This window comes from Lygodium microphyllum, chromosome 3 (assembly GCF_053477565.2).
Source record: "Lygodium microphyllum isolate KBCC chromosome 3, Lygodium_microphyllum_v1.1.10, whole genome shotgun sequence".
Lineage (NCBI taxonomy): Eukaryota > Viridiplantae > Streptophyta > Polypodiopsida > Schizaeales > Lygodiaceae > Lygodium > Lygodium microphyllum.
This window is the reverse complement of record NC_141137.1, coordinates 4,736,138-4,753,145: the sequence shown is the minus strand read 5'-3', so window position 1 is coordinate 4,753,145 and position 17,008 is coordinate 4,736,138. Positions and strand designations below refer to the sequence as shown.

Here is a 17,008-nt window from a genome sequence, read left to right as displayed (position 1 = left end):
TGCACCCACTGTTTGGGTATCCATGGTTTTACTTTGGTGGATATTGTTCTATGTACTATGATGGGACATTATCATTGTATCTTGAATTGTATTAGATCACCCTTGATCTAAGAGAAAGTGTTAGGAGATATGTTAGTTTATGGTTGAGTCTGTGCATGTGATTAAGTGGGCTAGGGCATCAATATATTTTCTTGATTATTTAGGCATTTACTTGGCCAATTATAATGTGGCTTTGGCATTTTTCAGTCAGTCGGCTAGCATTTAAATATTCTTTGGTATTATTTTGACCTATATTAGACGCTTTTCCTCCATAGTTATTATTTTTCATCTGTTATCTTTTTGGTGGAGAGAGGAGGCGGTGTCTATAAAGAAATACTCTGATATAGAAACACAAATAACAATTGTACAACAAAGCACAGACTGATAAAAGAACATAGTTAGGGTTAGGGTAACTTATAGACAATGAACACAAAAAATAATTGAAGTGATATAACTACTGAATATACAATGCTTATGCAGCAAACACACTATGTAGTGAATGAATATTGAACCTCGAACTCTTGTATCTCAAGGACTAGGGCAGGGGTAATGAGCTGGAGAGTGTGTCGTACTTTGAACGGATCCTGAATTGCAGCTAGACAGTCTCCAGATGTCGAACACCAGCAAACGCAGCAGTGAGAAGCTGGATCTGATGCAGACGGCAGTGAGGACAGAGAAAGACTCAAAACGCACGCAATAGGGGAGAGAGACTAAAAACGTAGGCAAGACAGCTTGTAGGAGAGAGAAAGACTAAAAATGCAGGCTGAACAGCTGCCGATTGTTGGAGGAGAGAGAAAACCGCCAGTCGACAGGCAAGATAGCTGGGCGACAGCCTGCAGGAAGCAAACATAGGGCTGTGATGACGTGACAGGCTGTACAACAACAGGTCTACATAGGAACAACAGTCGCATGATTGGGATCAGCTCCAAACTGCATGAAGAGGGTTGGAAATTAGGCGCCAACAGATGTAGAGAGCAATGGACAGCTTCGGTTGAGACCTCCGCGAACGAGGCATGGGCAGGAAGTTCAAACACCTGAAATCTGCAAAAACGAGATTGTCTCTTGAATGGAGGGTAGCATACGTATTTATAGAAAGTTTGGGCCCTTCCAAGTAGGTTTGTGCTTATGGGACACAGAAACTCTCTAAGATCGCATTTCTTTTAAATAAACTAGGTTTTTTCATTAATTAAGCAAGTTTTGGGGCTGCTTAAGTAAAGCTAATGCATTTTTAGCTCAACAGTGCCATTGCCTTCATAGCCTGTGATTCACATTGGTTCTGTACTGTCTCATGACTTGGTATATTGTTTCCATTTTCTGAGCATTCCTTTGAGTTCTGTTAGAGGCATACCTTCTTTGGATATACCACTAGGGTAGGGAGGAGGATTCAAATGAGTAGAATGAGATTAGTACTAGCTGCTTCTCAACAGTGAATCAAACAAGTCTTGAGAAGGTATCTAATGAGTGCTTTAACCCATTGCGTGGGTCTGTAATTAAATATGCAAAGTAACAGAAAGGATACAAATTCTTTTTTTTCTGTTGTGTTATGACATATGTTGGAGCTTCTATAGAAAGTGTTAGATGTGGCAAATCAAAGGAGACCTAGAGCTATTGCCTTTGGGATGGCTATAGAGGCTAGGAGGTATGGAGGAGAGCTCTCAAGTTGGTCTTCCACATCATAGTTAATGCCCATGATAGTCTCTCGGTATTGTGGGTCATTGAACGAGGCGCAACTTGTGGTTATGACGATGTCTAGGGTATTCTTATCTTTCCTTGCCTTTGTTTAGCATGTGAGCAGGATTTCTGTACCTGATCTCTCATAGAAAGTTTGGACAGAGGGATAGTCATATATTGGAGATGATTGGCAGTGTTATCACTTGGTCCATTTGGATTGCAAGGTGCACCCCATGCTAGACTTACAAAATGTCTCCATCGTAGAGACTCTCCAAGCTTTGGATAGACATGATTCACACTCATTCAGGGGATGGGAAAGACTACAGGGGGACTTAGAGCATATGATTTGACAAGAGATGCTTTTTGTGGACTTGAGATTCAAGCACCTTCTTCCATTTCGAGGCGCACATGGTCTGCAATTAACATTTTAGACTGCCAGCAGACTGGCTTTTTACTCAGCCCTTGTATTAGTCTTTATTCAGCATTTGAATGCTATCTGAAGTCCTCCTATACAAGGCCTTATCGTATTTTTTGCTTAAGATTCATCTTTTGAGGTATTCATTAATATAGAAATTTCTCTTCCTTGAAAAAAAGGTTTGGGGCCAAAGTGGGTTTAAATTCGGGATTAAACTAAATGTGACTTTCTTTAGACATTGCTCCACATGTGGACTAGGACTTTCACGATGCATTTGCATTTTGTATAAAAATTAGACACTGCTTAGATTAAGGTACAACCTTCCTAAGAGGAACTAGATTCATGTATTGTCCGACAGGTTTAGTCACACATGATGTGAAGAGGACAATGTTGGATGTATTTTTCTCAACCTGTGCCTACAAGACAACTGTGCTAGGTGTCAATAACATTATTGGTTAAGGAGATTGGCTTGATTGTGGATGAGGCTGAAAAGACTATAGAGCAATATTGAAAAGATTGGAAATGTCTGTTAGCAAGACATTTCACAAATAGAGATTCTTTGGCAGGTTGTTAAGCACCTCAAATACATTATCGATTGACATGTCTTTTGTCTACATCTTGTTCAAGCACATGAAGGGTACACAAGCCATTCCTAAGATTATCGACTATTTTCTACAGGCTATAGCTCCTTTCATCCAGAATTAGAAAGTCGAAGATGCACATATGAGGATTCTGTCAATTGGGGATCCCATGATGACATACACAAGCGTTTTGGCTCTGTACGTTACTGGATTTCAGGAGCCTAAAAGAGGACATAGAGTGAAACGGAAAAAACAAGTGAGGACCAATAGGGGTACATTCGAACCTGCAGCAGCAAGTTCAGGCTATGACGCACGTAGCCTTGCTGGACCCCTTTGGCCAAATAATTTGGTTGTTTAGGGTGGTATTCCATTTTAGGCTCCGACTGTCATGTACATATGTCCCATCTTTTGTGCTCCGTCACTTTTATTGGCCCTGCTATAGATGCTTTTCTATGTATACCACATTCTGTTCCTCCATGATCTCTTTACTTTGGTTCCTACGTTCTTTATACTGTGCTGTCAAATATGCCACCTAACATCTAGGGTGTTTCGGCAAATCTCAACAAGAGGAGTTATTGCAATGAAGGAATTATCTTGACCAAATATCTGTGATTTTTCAGAAAATATATTGAATTGTATTGGGTTTAGACATTGCTCCCTGCAGAGTAAGACCTTCCCAATGCATTCGCATCTAGTACTGGATTAGATACTGTCTGTATTGAGGTAAGACCTTCCTTACAGAAACTGCATTCATGTTTGGTGTCATGAACTGAAGGAATGGATACATTCCCTTGCGTGTATGATCAGCCATTTATCTAGGTAAGGTAAGTTTGCCAGTTAACAACATGATTGGCTACAGAGATTGACTTGGATGGTGAGAAAAAGCTTGATACCCTCTTAAAGCGTAGTACTTGCCTCTGCATCACTCCATCAAATTTACCCTCTCATCTTTCAAAAAGATTCACCCTGTTTCTCTTAGAGTTCCTAGAGTACAGATCGCTCCCATCCTCCAATAAATTGATGGCATTGACAAATATTGGTATGCATTGGTTCAAAAAATTCCAATATCAACCCCAACATGTATGTCTCTCTTCGTCCCAAGAGATAGAACCATTTCCTTCTTAAGATAACATCATAATCTAGCTAGCCTTTGGCTGGTATTTTTTTGATATTCAAATTTCCCAGCTAGGGTTGGGGGTTCTCTTTTGATGAACTTATTTAACAACGTCACAAAGGTAAAAACCATCATCAAGCATAATGTGAACCTTACTATTCTGAATTCACCATTTCCTTCTTAAGATAACATCACAATCTAGCTAGCCTTTGGCTGGTACTTTTTTGATATTCAAATTTCCCAGCTAGGGTTGGGTGTTCTCTTTTGATGAACTTATTTAACAACGTCACAAAGGTAAAAACCATCATCAAGCATAATGTGAACCTTACTATTCTGAATTCACCATACATACACTCAAAGTCAAAAGTAGGCTTTCAAATAGGTGATAAATTACAATTGTGTGAAGCTTTATGTTCTTGATGTACACTATATGATGTAAAGCGAGGCTGCATTTTGTTGTCTGAAGTCACGTAAATCAGACTGTCTAACTAGGTGCTCACATGATCTGTTATCCTGGAGCTTTCAATATGACCACTGGGCCTCTTCACTGGGAGCTTCTAACCAGGGCAAGGTAAAACTTGAATTGGGGTTTTGTGAAAGTTTGTGTTGAATTAACAGTTTGTAGTTTTCTTGTGTGTGGGCCGACATCCTTTGATGATTTGGATCTGTTGGTGATTTTCAATGACAACAGAGCAGTTGATAACCAGGTAAACCAAGTTCTCAACACTAGAAGGGTTAATTGATGCAGATGAATTCTGTTTGCTCATCAGCTCATATGCATAGATCCTGTCCACTGACACTTGGTAGGAAACAGGTTTATGTGATGACTTGCTCACCAGCAAGAGATTCAAGTGCGGGGTATGTTGCGTGGGGTCATTCTACAGTTGTTGATCCGGTGAGTGCTGATTTTTTCCCTGTTACATGATTGAAAGGGCAGCTCAAATGTTGAAACGGCTTCAAAGACCGAGTAATCATTATCTATTATCTTGGGGGGACGAGAATCTGTAGTTTGGAGAAGTAGTTGCAACAACAGATCATGAAGAAGCAACTATCTATGCCGACATTGATTACGCGGAAATTGACAAGAGGAGGCAAGTCTGAACTCCCAATTAATCATGTACAGAAGTTTACGTGGATATATATTGCATAATTTGATAGTGGGATTGTTTTTGACGACCAGGACAAATATTCCTCTTGGGAGTCAGAGAAGAGGTGACCTCTATTGCCTGGTTGATAAAAGCCAACCTGCAGCCGGAAGCAAGGAGTGACAGTCTCTAAAATGCTTGCAGAGCTTATTCTCCAATTCTCATCAAGAATGCAGCCACAATTGACACTAGTTTGACAAATTCCTTTTTCGGGGAAGAAGGATTACAAACTCCAACTTGACAGGATCAAATTGTCAAAGCAGTTGTCATCCTGGCATCCCAGACAAAAAGCAAAAAACATGCATTATAGAAGATGCCCTTGTGGCTTGAGTCTTCTTTTATCCCGTGTTTTGCATGGTCATCTTTGTGGAAAATTTTGCCCCAATTTGGAGCATTATTTGTCGGACTGCATGCATGAATGTCACATAGGAGTTCCATCTTTTTTATCAGCTTCTGTGATTTAGATATTTTGTGCGAAATTTCGACTGCCAATGAATCTGAGGTGTTGGAAGCCATCCAAACAGATAAGTGGGTTTTGGCTGGTTTTTATTTACAGGTAGGCAAAACGTTCATGTGATTGCCTCGAAGGTAATAGTAGCTAGAGATTAGCAATAATGGTTCCATCTGTTTTGGTGATTGTACCTCTTTTCTATATGTTTTCTTCCTTTTTATCCCCTAACATGCTCAGACCGGTTGTGTAAAGAATTGTCACCAGGAGGCACCATTTGCTATGGAGTTGGCGGCCATGCCGCAGAGCCAAAACAGAGAGGCATGGCAGCTAGCTTGGGGGTATTTGATCTGAAGGGAAGGTTTTAGTAACAGCACGATCCTTCTTATCAGGACAATTTCAAGCAAGATGAACAAGTTTGGGGAAGTAGGCTAAAGGGGACAAAACGGGGATGGGTACTGTTCTTATGCTCCATGCATGTGTAAGCCCCACTCTTCATTCTAAGAAAGCTTTGTGGAAGTCATCTAGTACATCAAGGATCCTCTATGCCTCCCAGCTGGACCTTGCCATCCTCTCTCACCCTTGACGTACCCTCCCAATTTCCTTGGAGTTGTGGCACTCCTAGCCATTGTTCTGATGGGATGCTCCCCATCGGAAAGGTTGATTTTCACCAAGGTGACTTTCATGAGGGGAATGGAGTATCGTTAAGAGGTGAGAGGCACCACGTTCAGATCCCGCTCATGAGAATGTCCTCGTCAAATCTGCGACGGCTGTGTAGACTGTGAGTAGGGGGACTGTGATAGTGACGTGCTGTAACTCTTTGAAGGGGGATTGGATACCTTGATTGTGATGGGCTACGAGGGCCTAGGACGGGTGATTCTGACGAGTTAAGAGAGACGCACCACCCTCGGGTTCTCGTGCGCCAACCCATCGGCACAGGCACACTACCGAGTGACAGTGACGATAAATTAGGTTTTTTGTAGGACATTTAATGTATTTTTGACAATATTTTCCTTGCTCAGATGACAATCAGAAACTAATTTCTCGTTTATTTATAATCTGTTTTTCAATTTAAATGATTTTAGTAGCAGTAGCTCTTGTAATACCTTTTTTAAAACCGTATCTTTGTGTAAGACTTTAAAATGTGTTTAATCACAACACCTTTAGGGGACACACTAAATGTGACTCTCCAAACTGTGTTCTTAGAGTCAATTATGCCTTGTAGTAAGACACTAGAAGGAACGATGTCTACAAATATAATGCAAAGGGGTTTCATGTTCATCGTTAAGTTGATGAAGTCGAATGTGGGGTTTCTCTATTGCACCACACATTTGACAATAGCGTTAGTGCTTCAGATTTAGTGATAATCCTAAATAGACAATCACTAGATGGAATTGCAAGGTTACTGACAGCTGTCTGGAATAATATGTTACCATGATCTCTGTGTACTTTTTGATTGTGCTATATCCTAATGCAAACATCATAGCAATCACTCTAGCCGAGTGTTTGTGAGAAGCAAAGTGCCACAACAAATTGTTATGGATTTGACTTCTTACAAAATGAGTTGTCTAATGACAGTAAAAATGACTCAATAACATCCTCAAGTCCACAAAATATCTTGGAGCTTCAAGCTCTATTAACCTTGAGCAATGTCAAGGCAATTATCTTTTCTTTTCTTTGTTCCTATCATAGACATAGTAAGGCCTCAGCTTCTTACATAAAGCAAACCTTGTGGTTCTTTCAGAAGTAGGCCCTAAGCTTCTCTTCCACAAGCAACCCCCCCCAATAGGTGCCCTGATTAAGCTATGCTTGAGCTTAAGTAGCCCTCTTGCTTTCAGCAACCGAAACATACAACCTTCGTGCAAGTGGTATTGAGGATTCAATCAACAAGATGTGAGGAACTTGGTTGTCCTATCGTAATCATCAATAGAATGTGAGATAGAGGGGGGGTTGAGTGTGATTGATTTCCTTTCATCAACTGAGAGGTGAGGCTTGAGGGACGTTTCAACTTTGAAGACAAGTACATTTTTGTTTTCTTATGCACCCATAGGACGAGCTTTCTCTGCCATCATGATACACCCCATTTCGTTTGGCGTATTGCACTATAAGGCTTCTCAGCCTTCCATCTTTCACCTATGCTAAATGGATTGGAACACATTGATGCACCATCAACTGTGCACATTGGCATACTTCCTTTGATCCATTCCAACATGAGAGATGGTCGAGATTAAGAGCTACTTGGGACTTCAATAGATGAAAGTTATCATAATTGATTTGGCAAAATGTTTGATATTTATGTTGGTTTACTAACATTGTTTCGTGCCATAGGTCTAACTGAACTTGGTTACCATAGTATTACTTACGTTGGAAACATGAACCAGTTGAGGCTTGTAGTCTGTAGAGTTTGTTGTATAAATTACAAGGATTGCGATGATAGTAAACACAATGAATTTTTAAAGTTGTGTATTTTGTGTGCCTTGTATCATGGTCTCTAGTTGGAAGTAGTTGAATGCATATGTTCAAGTAGAACAAAAGTGCCTCATTAGGCATCTTATAAGAACAAACATAAAATGTCTATCCCCTCACTTCCTCTCTCTTGTCAATCTATTACATGTCAATAATTCATATTTGAGACCAAATGAGAAGTATTTATAAATATAACAATTTATTTTTTGGGATTAAATATAGTAAAAAGCACACACCATTATTACGTGAAGTTGATGTTTGGAGTGATCTCCACTCCTTTTATATCTTGTTATTTGGTTTTGAAAAGTTTATTTTGGAATATGGTTTGTTTATCTTCAATAGATTCCATTTTATTGCACATTGATTGAAATACCTTGACCATTACGCATGTGAAAGAAACATTAAGATTCTCGTTCTTTGCTTAATTGTGCCATTTGGTTTTGCTCCCTTAGCTCAAAACACAAAATATGTTATTGCTTACTAGTAGGATGACAATAAATATGTTATTCTTACTAGTAGGATGTCTATTTTGTTATAAACTTGGTCAATATTCTCTCTCCTCTAGATCTTCCTTACATGTGAAAGGTTAGGTTTTCAAAAATTGTTATCTAAGCCTTCTCTTCCTCGTATGGGTATACATATCTTGATGGTATTTCATGAGTAAGTTTGTACTAGGATCTTCTTGCTTAACTATAGCACATTTCTCAAATTGGGCAATATCAAAATTGTTAGGGGTATCCATTGAACTTCTTTTTGTACTAAAAGTAGTTGATCTAGGCAAATATTACTTATGTTAATATGTGTTTTTTTGTAAATGAATAGATGTTTCTGCCATTATATTTGTGTAAGAAGAAAACACACCCATAGGATGTTGGAAGGCACATTCATCATATTGCAAGTAGTCCCATTGGCTCCCCCCATTTCACCAACTCCCTTATCATTGTCATCATGTGATGAGACTAGTGGAGGGCAAACACCTCTTTTCCTAAGAACGGGTGCATGAGATTGGTGTTAGGTCTTTGTCAAATGAAAAGGGCCATTTACATAGTATCACTTTTATGATACTTCAACCTTGAACTTATTCTTCCATAGAATTATTCTTATATCATGCAACTAATTCATCCAATATAATTGATGCTTAAAGCATAGACTTAGTGTTACATCATGAAACTCGTTCTTAAATCCTAAGCCAAATTTCAAACCATAACTCACACCTTAGACTTAGTTTTACATCATGAAGCTACCATGGAAGACACGTCATGTTGGTTGTAAGAAATACTAATTGTTGTGTGCTTTTCAAGTTGTACTACCATAGGATCATTTTGTGTTTATTATGTTTATTATACATTTATTTGGAGAATGCATTATTCTATATATTATTAAAGCTAAACTAGTAAGAGATGTGTAGTCACCTCTAGGTAATGTGATTGTTGAAGGGGAAAACAAGTTGCATTATGACATTGATTTGCATAGTTGTAGTGTATATTCATGATGTTCCTCATTAGTGTGTGGATACCAGTTATTATTGTAGCATGTTTTGTTAACAAAGGTAAATGTAACTCCATTCATTACGCAAATATGTTTGTATGATTAAATATCATTCTAAATATTTGCATCCATATTCATGATGTTTCTCATTAGTGGTGTGGATGCCACTTTAACTCATTATTGTACCATGTTTTGTCAACAAAGCAAATGTAACTCCATTATGTTAGCGTGTTTGTATGATTAGATATCATCATAAATAATTGTATCCATATTGTTGAACACTTGGTCTTAGAATTTTCATATGTTTTTTACTTTATGTTTCTTTGCGCAAAAATAACTTAGAAACTTGTTCTATAATGAATGAAGTCACTACTAATAACCTATTTGACTTTGTTTAATTGTCAATATAAATATTGTATACATATTCTAAAAAACTCGGTCTCAAATGTTTCACTCGGGTTTAATGTATGTTTCTATGCTTAAAGAAAAACAATCAACACACACTATATGCTCTTTGAGGTTTGGAATGGATGAAAAACACTTATAGCCTAATAGAGTCAAAAAGTTGTGTATATTCTCCTCCCACTACTAATGTTATTCCTTACGTGAATAGTACCTTGAAATTAAAAAACACAAAAACAAACAAACAAACAACTTTGATATTTTCTTATTGTCAAGAACAATGATGTTGTAACTCTAGAAGAGTATAGTAGCAAATATAAGTAGCTAACCATGCTTCATAAATGGCATGGCAAAGAGTTGGCACAAGTCTCTTCATTTTTTCATAATTATAGGAAAAAGTATCATTTGTCTATATGCATTTCAAATAGGAAATATGCTATCTTGTATTGTTTTGCTCTGCTCAATATTGCAACGATACATTTAAAAAGTATATAATTTTGACAATAGATTCTAATGATAAGTTTAAAAAGTATATTGTTTTTTAGAATAGATTCTAACGATGGGTTCTAAAGGTATGTAGTGTTGACAATAGGTTTCTAACATTTGGTGAAGATCAAACTTCATTATATTGAGCTAGTCCTTTGGTAGAGTCAAGCTTACATACACAACAATAGACCAACATTTCATTTTAATAGAATACCATTGTTAGAAGCATAATACTATAGTTTATTGTAAATATTAATTAGTGCTAATAATTAATAATTAATAATTAAAAATTCTAAAAAATTTTAATTACTAACTAATAAATACTAGTTCAAAATAAGTGTTGACTACCGGTCGATTAATGTTGAATCTAGGGTTACAAGGATGCAAGTATACAACTTGGAGAGGAAGAAGCTTGAGAGATCACAACTCAAAGTATATTAAGAGAGATCAATAGAGAAGATTTACAAGACTAAGTATGCCCAAAAGTGAATAGGCATATATATAAGGCTGGGGAAAAAAACTCCTAAAGAGGGAAAAAAGTGTGATGATGGCCCCTAATGTATTTATATGCATCATTGTCAAAATATAGTAGCAAATCTCCCTTGGGAGTGATGCACATCATGAGAGTTGGCACTCATGTATAGGAAAATGCCACGCCTAGTGGATTAGATCAATCCACAAAGGATAGTAAGCCCAAAGCTTTGCAGAAAGCTTCAAACTTCTCATGAGGCAAAGCCTTTCTGAAAAGATTTGCAAGGTTTTTCTATGTCGGCACATAGGCCAAGTTGATCTCTCTTGTAGAGAGCCTCTCACTGGTATATTGATAGTGCATCTCAATGTGCTTAATTTCTGCATGGAACAATGGATTTTGTGTAACTCCCAATGCACTTTGAGTGGCAAATGACTGTTTAACATCCAAGTCAATGAATTTTGTGCCTCTTTGAAAGTCACATGCTCATCCTCATCACGCAAACTAGAAACAACCAATGTGTAACAATCTAATCTATAAGAACACTATGAGCTATCACACAGTGTTTTTACTAGTCGTTTTGGAAATAGTCCTAGAATTATCAAATTTCAATCTAACCAAGAAGTGCATCATTCACATCTATATTAGAAATAAGAAAATTTATGTTATCATGAGAAACTTGCATAGGTTGAAAAACGCCTCATTTGGCATTGCATGTGAATGTACACCATTAAAAAGAGGCAACAAAATGTCATAGATATCCTATGAGCATACATCTCTCTCTTTTGTACACAAAAAAGTAATGGCTGAATATCATGTTTCACAAAAGACAAGATATGCTTACTTTGTGGATGGTATAAATTATTACCTTTGCTTTCATTACTATTTTCATTTAAAATACATTTTATAACATTATCATCCAACTTCTTGTGTTATTGCACTAGAATCAAAGCATAAGCCAATCAACTAGAAATATGGAAGTGATCCACCGACGGTTTTTTTACCATGCCAAGCCTCATACAAAGTGATAACATGCAAAGCCTTGGTAGGACACTTGTTAAGTATATATCCTACACATAAAACAACTTCAAGTTTGAAACTATGTGGCAAAGCATGACTCTTAATCATGCATCTTTCCATCTCCATGAGTGATATGTTTCCTTTCCTAGCTAAACCATTTTATTGTAGTGTATATGGCATTGTATATTGGTGTTTTATCCCATGTTCCACCAAATATGCAATTAGATTCCTTAGACATATACTTTTCTCCCCGATCAAAAGAGATAGCCCCCACTTTACATCATGATAAATTTTCAGTAATCATGGATACAAACTAAAAGCACTAAACATGCCAAAAGATGTTGTTTGTATTAGACCACACACATCATTGTGTGCAAGATGCAATTTGCAGTATCTCTCACCAAATCATCTTTTGAAAATGAAGCATGTTGCATTTTACTCGATATGTAGCCTTTATTAATGTGTTTTCAAGTGCCTTAAAAGTAGCCAATGATGACACTATATCAATTTTCTATAGACACAACAATTCACAAAATTCGGATGTCCAAAATGAATATGTTAAAGTTTTGTATCTAAGATTGCTTGTGAATTTGCAATGACGCATGCTATGTCTTTCATACATTTTCCATAGTTCTTGAGCTTGTATAGCCCATGACATAGGAAAAAAGATGCAATAATCATATCACCACAAGAGAGATAATGAATTGTGTTTTTGTCACTAATAAACTTCATAATCAAGCCAATCTTAGCATGTGAGAAAATTGACAACAAATTCTTTCTGATCTCTACTACATACAAAGCATCCATAAGTAGGAAAATACTACCATTAACAACAACAAACACAAATGTTTCAACTCCTTTGATAGGATAAAATGAGTTATTGGTACATGTCACAAGATTGTCCCTAGGGGCATGCTTAAGATAGGAGAGTTGATTGCATAGAGAAGAAATATGCTTAATGTGGCACCATTTGAATGTACCATATATATGAATCGACAACAGGCATGTAAGAATCTTGTAAAGAAGGGTCATATTTGTGTTGTGCACAACATACCCATTCTATATCTTGCACAACATTTGCAAGTTCTGACTTAGAAGGAGAGGCATTTGTAATAGCCATACTAGCCTTTTTCATAGCCAATTTAGGACAATTCTTTATAACATGATTTTTTATCTTATAATATGTGCAAAATATTTGATTTTCATTTACCTTCTCATTCTTATTAGCCTTCTTTGTTTGAGCAGTAATTACAAAGTTTTGCTTGATAGCAGAAAAGTAAGCTTTTTCTTTACCTTCCTAACTAGCTACATAGCAGCTTGGTTTGCAACACACATAATGGACCTATTTTGTCTAGATTGTTCTTCTTATAGCAAAACAAAAACTAACTCATTAAGTGACAAAGCATTTAGATTGCCTTTCATCATCAAACGAAGAGTAGATGCAAAACTCTGATAAGAATTAGAAAGACCATTGAGAATAATTTGCACAAGTAAACTGTCTAGCAAAATCTTATTTACAATGGTCAACTACTGCTTAAGATCTTAGACATTTGTCCAAAAACTATCCATGGAGCCACCTTTATCCATATGTTCACTTTCTAATTGCTTACATAGATAAGCAACACGAGTCTTATTTTTTCTCGATACAAATGTGCAAGAGTATCCCAAGTATTCTTGGCTATCTTACATGATTGAACATGTGGAATCATGGTATGTTTAATAGACAATGCAAGCAAAGTATGAGCCTTTATATCTTTGCCAAGTATTCTTAGCTATTTTATAAATGTGCAAGAGTATCCCAAGTATTCTTAGCTATCGTACATGATTGAACATGTGGAATCATGGTATGTTTGACAGACAATGCAAGCAAAGTATGAGCCTTGCATCTTTGCTATACCAAAAATTTTCTTAGGAGTTGATTGTGGTGGCACTCTAGCATCAGGAGCAAAGCCTAAATGTGCAGCATCCTCATCATCTATTTCTATTGCTCCTATTGCACTTGTAGCTTCTAAAATACCACAATATGTCTTTCAATTCTATGTACAATGTTCCAAAGCTCCTTTACACGATGCATCATATAAGCCTACAATAGATAGTTGGTTCCATCCAACTTGTCATGAACAGCCAACTTATGGGATACATCACTATTTCTGGCCATAGCCATTGATTGCGCTTTTGATACAAATATTTCTTGTATAGAGAAAAACATGCATAAAGCCAATATGTGCTATGTAGCATCCTATAAAGGAGAATATAAGAGCTCTTACCGCTCATCAAATCTCATCCCCTTCTGAGAAAATCAAGCGGAGGGTATTAATGACTCTACCCAAGATACTGAAGCTTGCTTTGACACTTTTTATTAGATTTAAGGCTGTAGGAAAGCAGGTACATAGCTTGGAGATGAAGAAGCTTGAGAGAGCACAACTCAAAATGTATTGAGAAGTCTCAATAGAGAATATTTACAAGACTAAGTATGCCCTAAAAGTAAATATGCATATATATAAGGCTAGGGGAAAAAAAACCTCCTAAAGAGGGAAAAAACTTCCCTAGTGGTTCTAAATGTGTTCACCCACATCAGTATCAAAACTTAAATTTCAATTAAAGCCAATCAACCAAAAAATAAATTAAAAAATTATTAACTCTATAACATGTTTAAATGTTAAATGAAGCTATTATGCTCACTCATGCACATATAAGGTTATTTATTGGCTTATTACATACTTAATAAATGATAATGAAAGTCAATAGTTAATAAAATGACATCACATAGAAGTTAATGAAAATAAATATATTTTTTTATTAAAATTTAATGTTAAAAAGTATTAACTAATATTGATAAAAAATTTAATGTGTATTGTTTTTAGTTAGTGATAAATGTTAATTAGGAACTTATTAGCATTAGCTAGTAATAAATGGTAAATTTTAACTAATATACACCAATTAATTGACAAATCTTAATTGCAAACTACTAACCCTTCATTTAATGAAGCTACTAAGTTTATGAATATCTATTACATGTGTTTAAAAAATGAAAAAAGAGCCCCCCCCTCTCTCTCTCTCTCTCTCTCTCTCTCTCTCTCTCTCCCCCCATTGCATCATATGTCCCCCCAAAGAAAAAACCATATTGCTCCCTTTTTTTTCTCCTCCACACCAACTATCCTGCTATAATATATTTACCTTGTGAGTATTGAGTTGTAGGACTTAGAGGTCCAACAAAATCTATCTACCACTTCTCAAAGGATTGACGAGCTATAATTGGCATGAGTTACATTTATCTTTAGGCATGAGCACTTTTCTGTGCTAGCATTCATCAATGCATTTGGCTATATGATAGAAGAGGGTGGGGTAGCATAAATAAGGATACTCTATCTCGCAGTACAGTCTCCATCAAACTATCCTCATGTGACTCCTATAACATGGCTTCTATTAGGACCTTGTGTATCACATGCTCATAGGTGCACCTTCTTAATAAGCCTTCTTAACCTAGTTGGTACAATTGTCCATCAATTAATTGATAGGGTTATGATTTAAGGATAAGGTGACAAAGCCCTGCCTTCTTGATTGACTGATTAGGTAATCCTTTTTCAACCATCTATATGACATTGTCGGACCAATATAGAATAAGGTCTACTTTATATTGATCCTTCTTTGGGGAAATCTTGAACAGGTGTGCATCAGGAAGATCATCAATAATACCATTTTTTGTTGGTTCTATGATACATATTCATGATAGATGATAACCGCTGTGCTGCTTTTCTTTCCTCATAAATACCAAGAAATCAAATTCAAGCAAAAGCAATGGCCACCGACTTATGCATCCAGTTGTGTATGGTTTTTAAACTAAATAAAGCAAAGCCTCATTATCAACATAGAATGTGAATGGTATCACTAGCAAATAGTGACGAAATTTTTTCATGGAAAATATCATTGCTTAAAACCCCCACCTATTAGTGAAGTAATTCTTTTCAGTATATGTGAGGTGATGACTAGCAAATCTCATTAAATAATTTAGGTTATGCTCTGTAGGCTAGCGCAATACTACTCCATAGTAAATTTTGAAGTGTCAATGTGCACATGGAAGAATATGTTCTAGTCTATGTTGGGGGTAAAGGCATATATCCTTATGGTGCCTTGTATTTACTTCACACATCGTGATCACACACCTATACACTATAGGTGGTGTGTACCCATCATTGTCACTTTATTCTTTATTCTTTCAATGACTATTGAATAAGGAAAGATAGGTCACACATTTTGTGACTGTTGGAGTTTCCACATATGATCTCTCTCTCTCTCTCTCTCTCTCTCTCCATTTGCTATAGCTCTTGCTTTGCTCTTGTTTTTGCTTGTGTGTTTCCACTTAGGCTCTACCTTTTAACTAGTATCCGAGTGGGTATTTGAGAAGTTTCTTCATACTTTGCTTCAACTCATATTCAAAGCCTTAGCTCAAGGTTTCATGGCAGCCATTGTTTCTTCCTCTTGAGGTATGCATTGAGTCTTTTTGTCTCCTTGCTTGTTCTAGCTTGCTCCTAGTTTATTGATGAGCTTCTCAAGGCTTATTTGAGCCTTGTTCAGTGCTTATTGAGTTGAGAAGCAACCATTCTATCCCTTTTGAGTAGATACAGAGCATGTTGTAGAAGTTGTGGATCACTGTGGTAGTTTGACAACACTTGGATTTTGGCCATTACTTTTGTATATGATATTAGATTCAGGTGTATAGCTAGAAACAAAGAGCACGATGAGAGCTATATTTGAGCATTCATAGAGTTGATTTTGTGTAGTTTTAAAATATCTATTTTATATAGAATAAAACAAGTATGGTTTAGACAGTAAGCATTTGATTGATTTATGCTCTATTGATGCTTATGGGGAATGTTTACAATCTCTGGATGATGCATTGATGTTTCAGAAAGGCTTTTGGGTTGATTAGAGCTTGATTAGCTTAGTCATTCAAGTGTTTATTGTTGTAATAATAGTTTGGGTAGCAAGCATACAATAGTGAGGTTCATGCTTTGAATGCCTATTATACTTACATGGTATTTTGGGTATGCTACATGTTTACAGTGATGTTTAGCTTTGATGTATGAACTCAGATATGGTTATGACATACTTTGGCTCTTGGATTTGAGCTACAATTGATATACTTGGGCTTTGGTTAGTTGCTTTGAGCTTCTTACTCATTTACGAGTATTTAAGCTTCATTGGATACTTATGCTCCCAGATGTATTTATGATGATGTGCTTGGGCTTCTCGGATGCTTTGAT

General features: G+C 36.6%; 1 protein-coding gene across 2 annotated transcripts in view; it reads left to right on the top strand.

Moving 5' to 3' along the window:
- LOC148038025 (Nitrilase/cyanide hydratase and apolipoprotein N-acyltransferase family protein) overlaps positions 1–5,476 on the top strand; it is a 61,556-nt gene extending 56,080 nt beyond the window's left edge. The window contains exons 6-10 of one of the 2 annotated variants that reach the window (XM_087668087.1): positions 4,313–4,391; positions 4,512–4,527; positions 4,635–4,715; positions 4,829–4,911; positions 5,001–5,476. In XM_087668087.1, coding sequence (XP_087524213.1) covers positions 4,313–4,391; positions 4,512–4,527; positions 4,635–4,715; positions 4,829–4,911; positions 5,001–5,088 — 347 coding nt within the window. In that variant the 3' untranslated portion in view covers positions 5,089–5,476. Of the gene's footprint in view, positions 1–4,299; positions 4,528–4,634; positions 4,716–4,828; positions 4,912–5,000 lie in introns of those variants that run through there. The other variant, XR_015688872.1, reaches the window with a different exon arrangement.
- Positions 5,477–17,008: the final 11,532 nt, after the last annotated feature.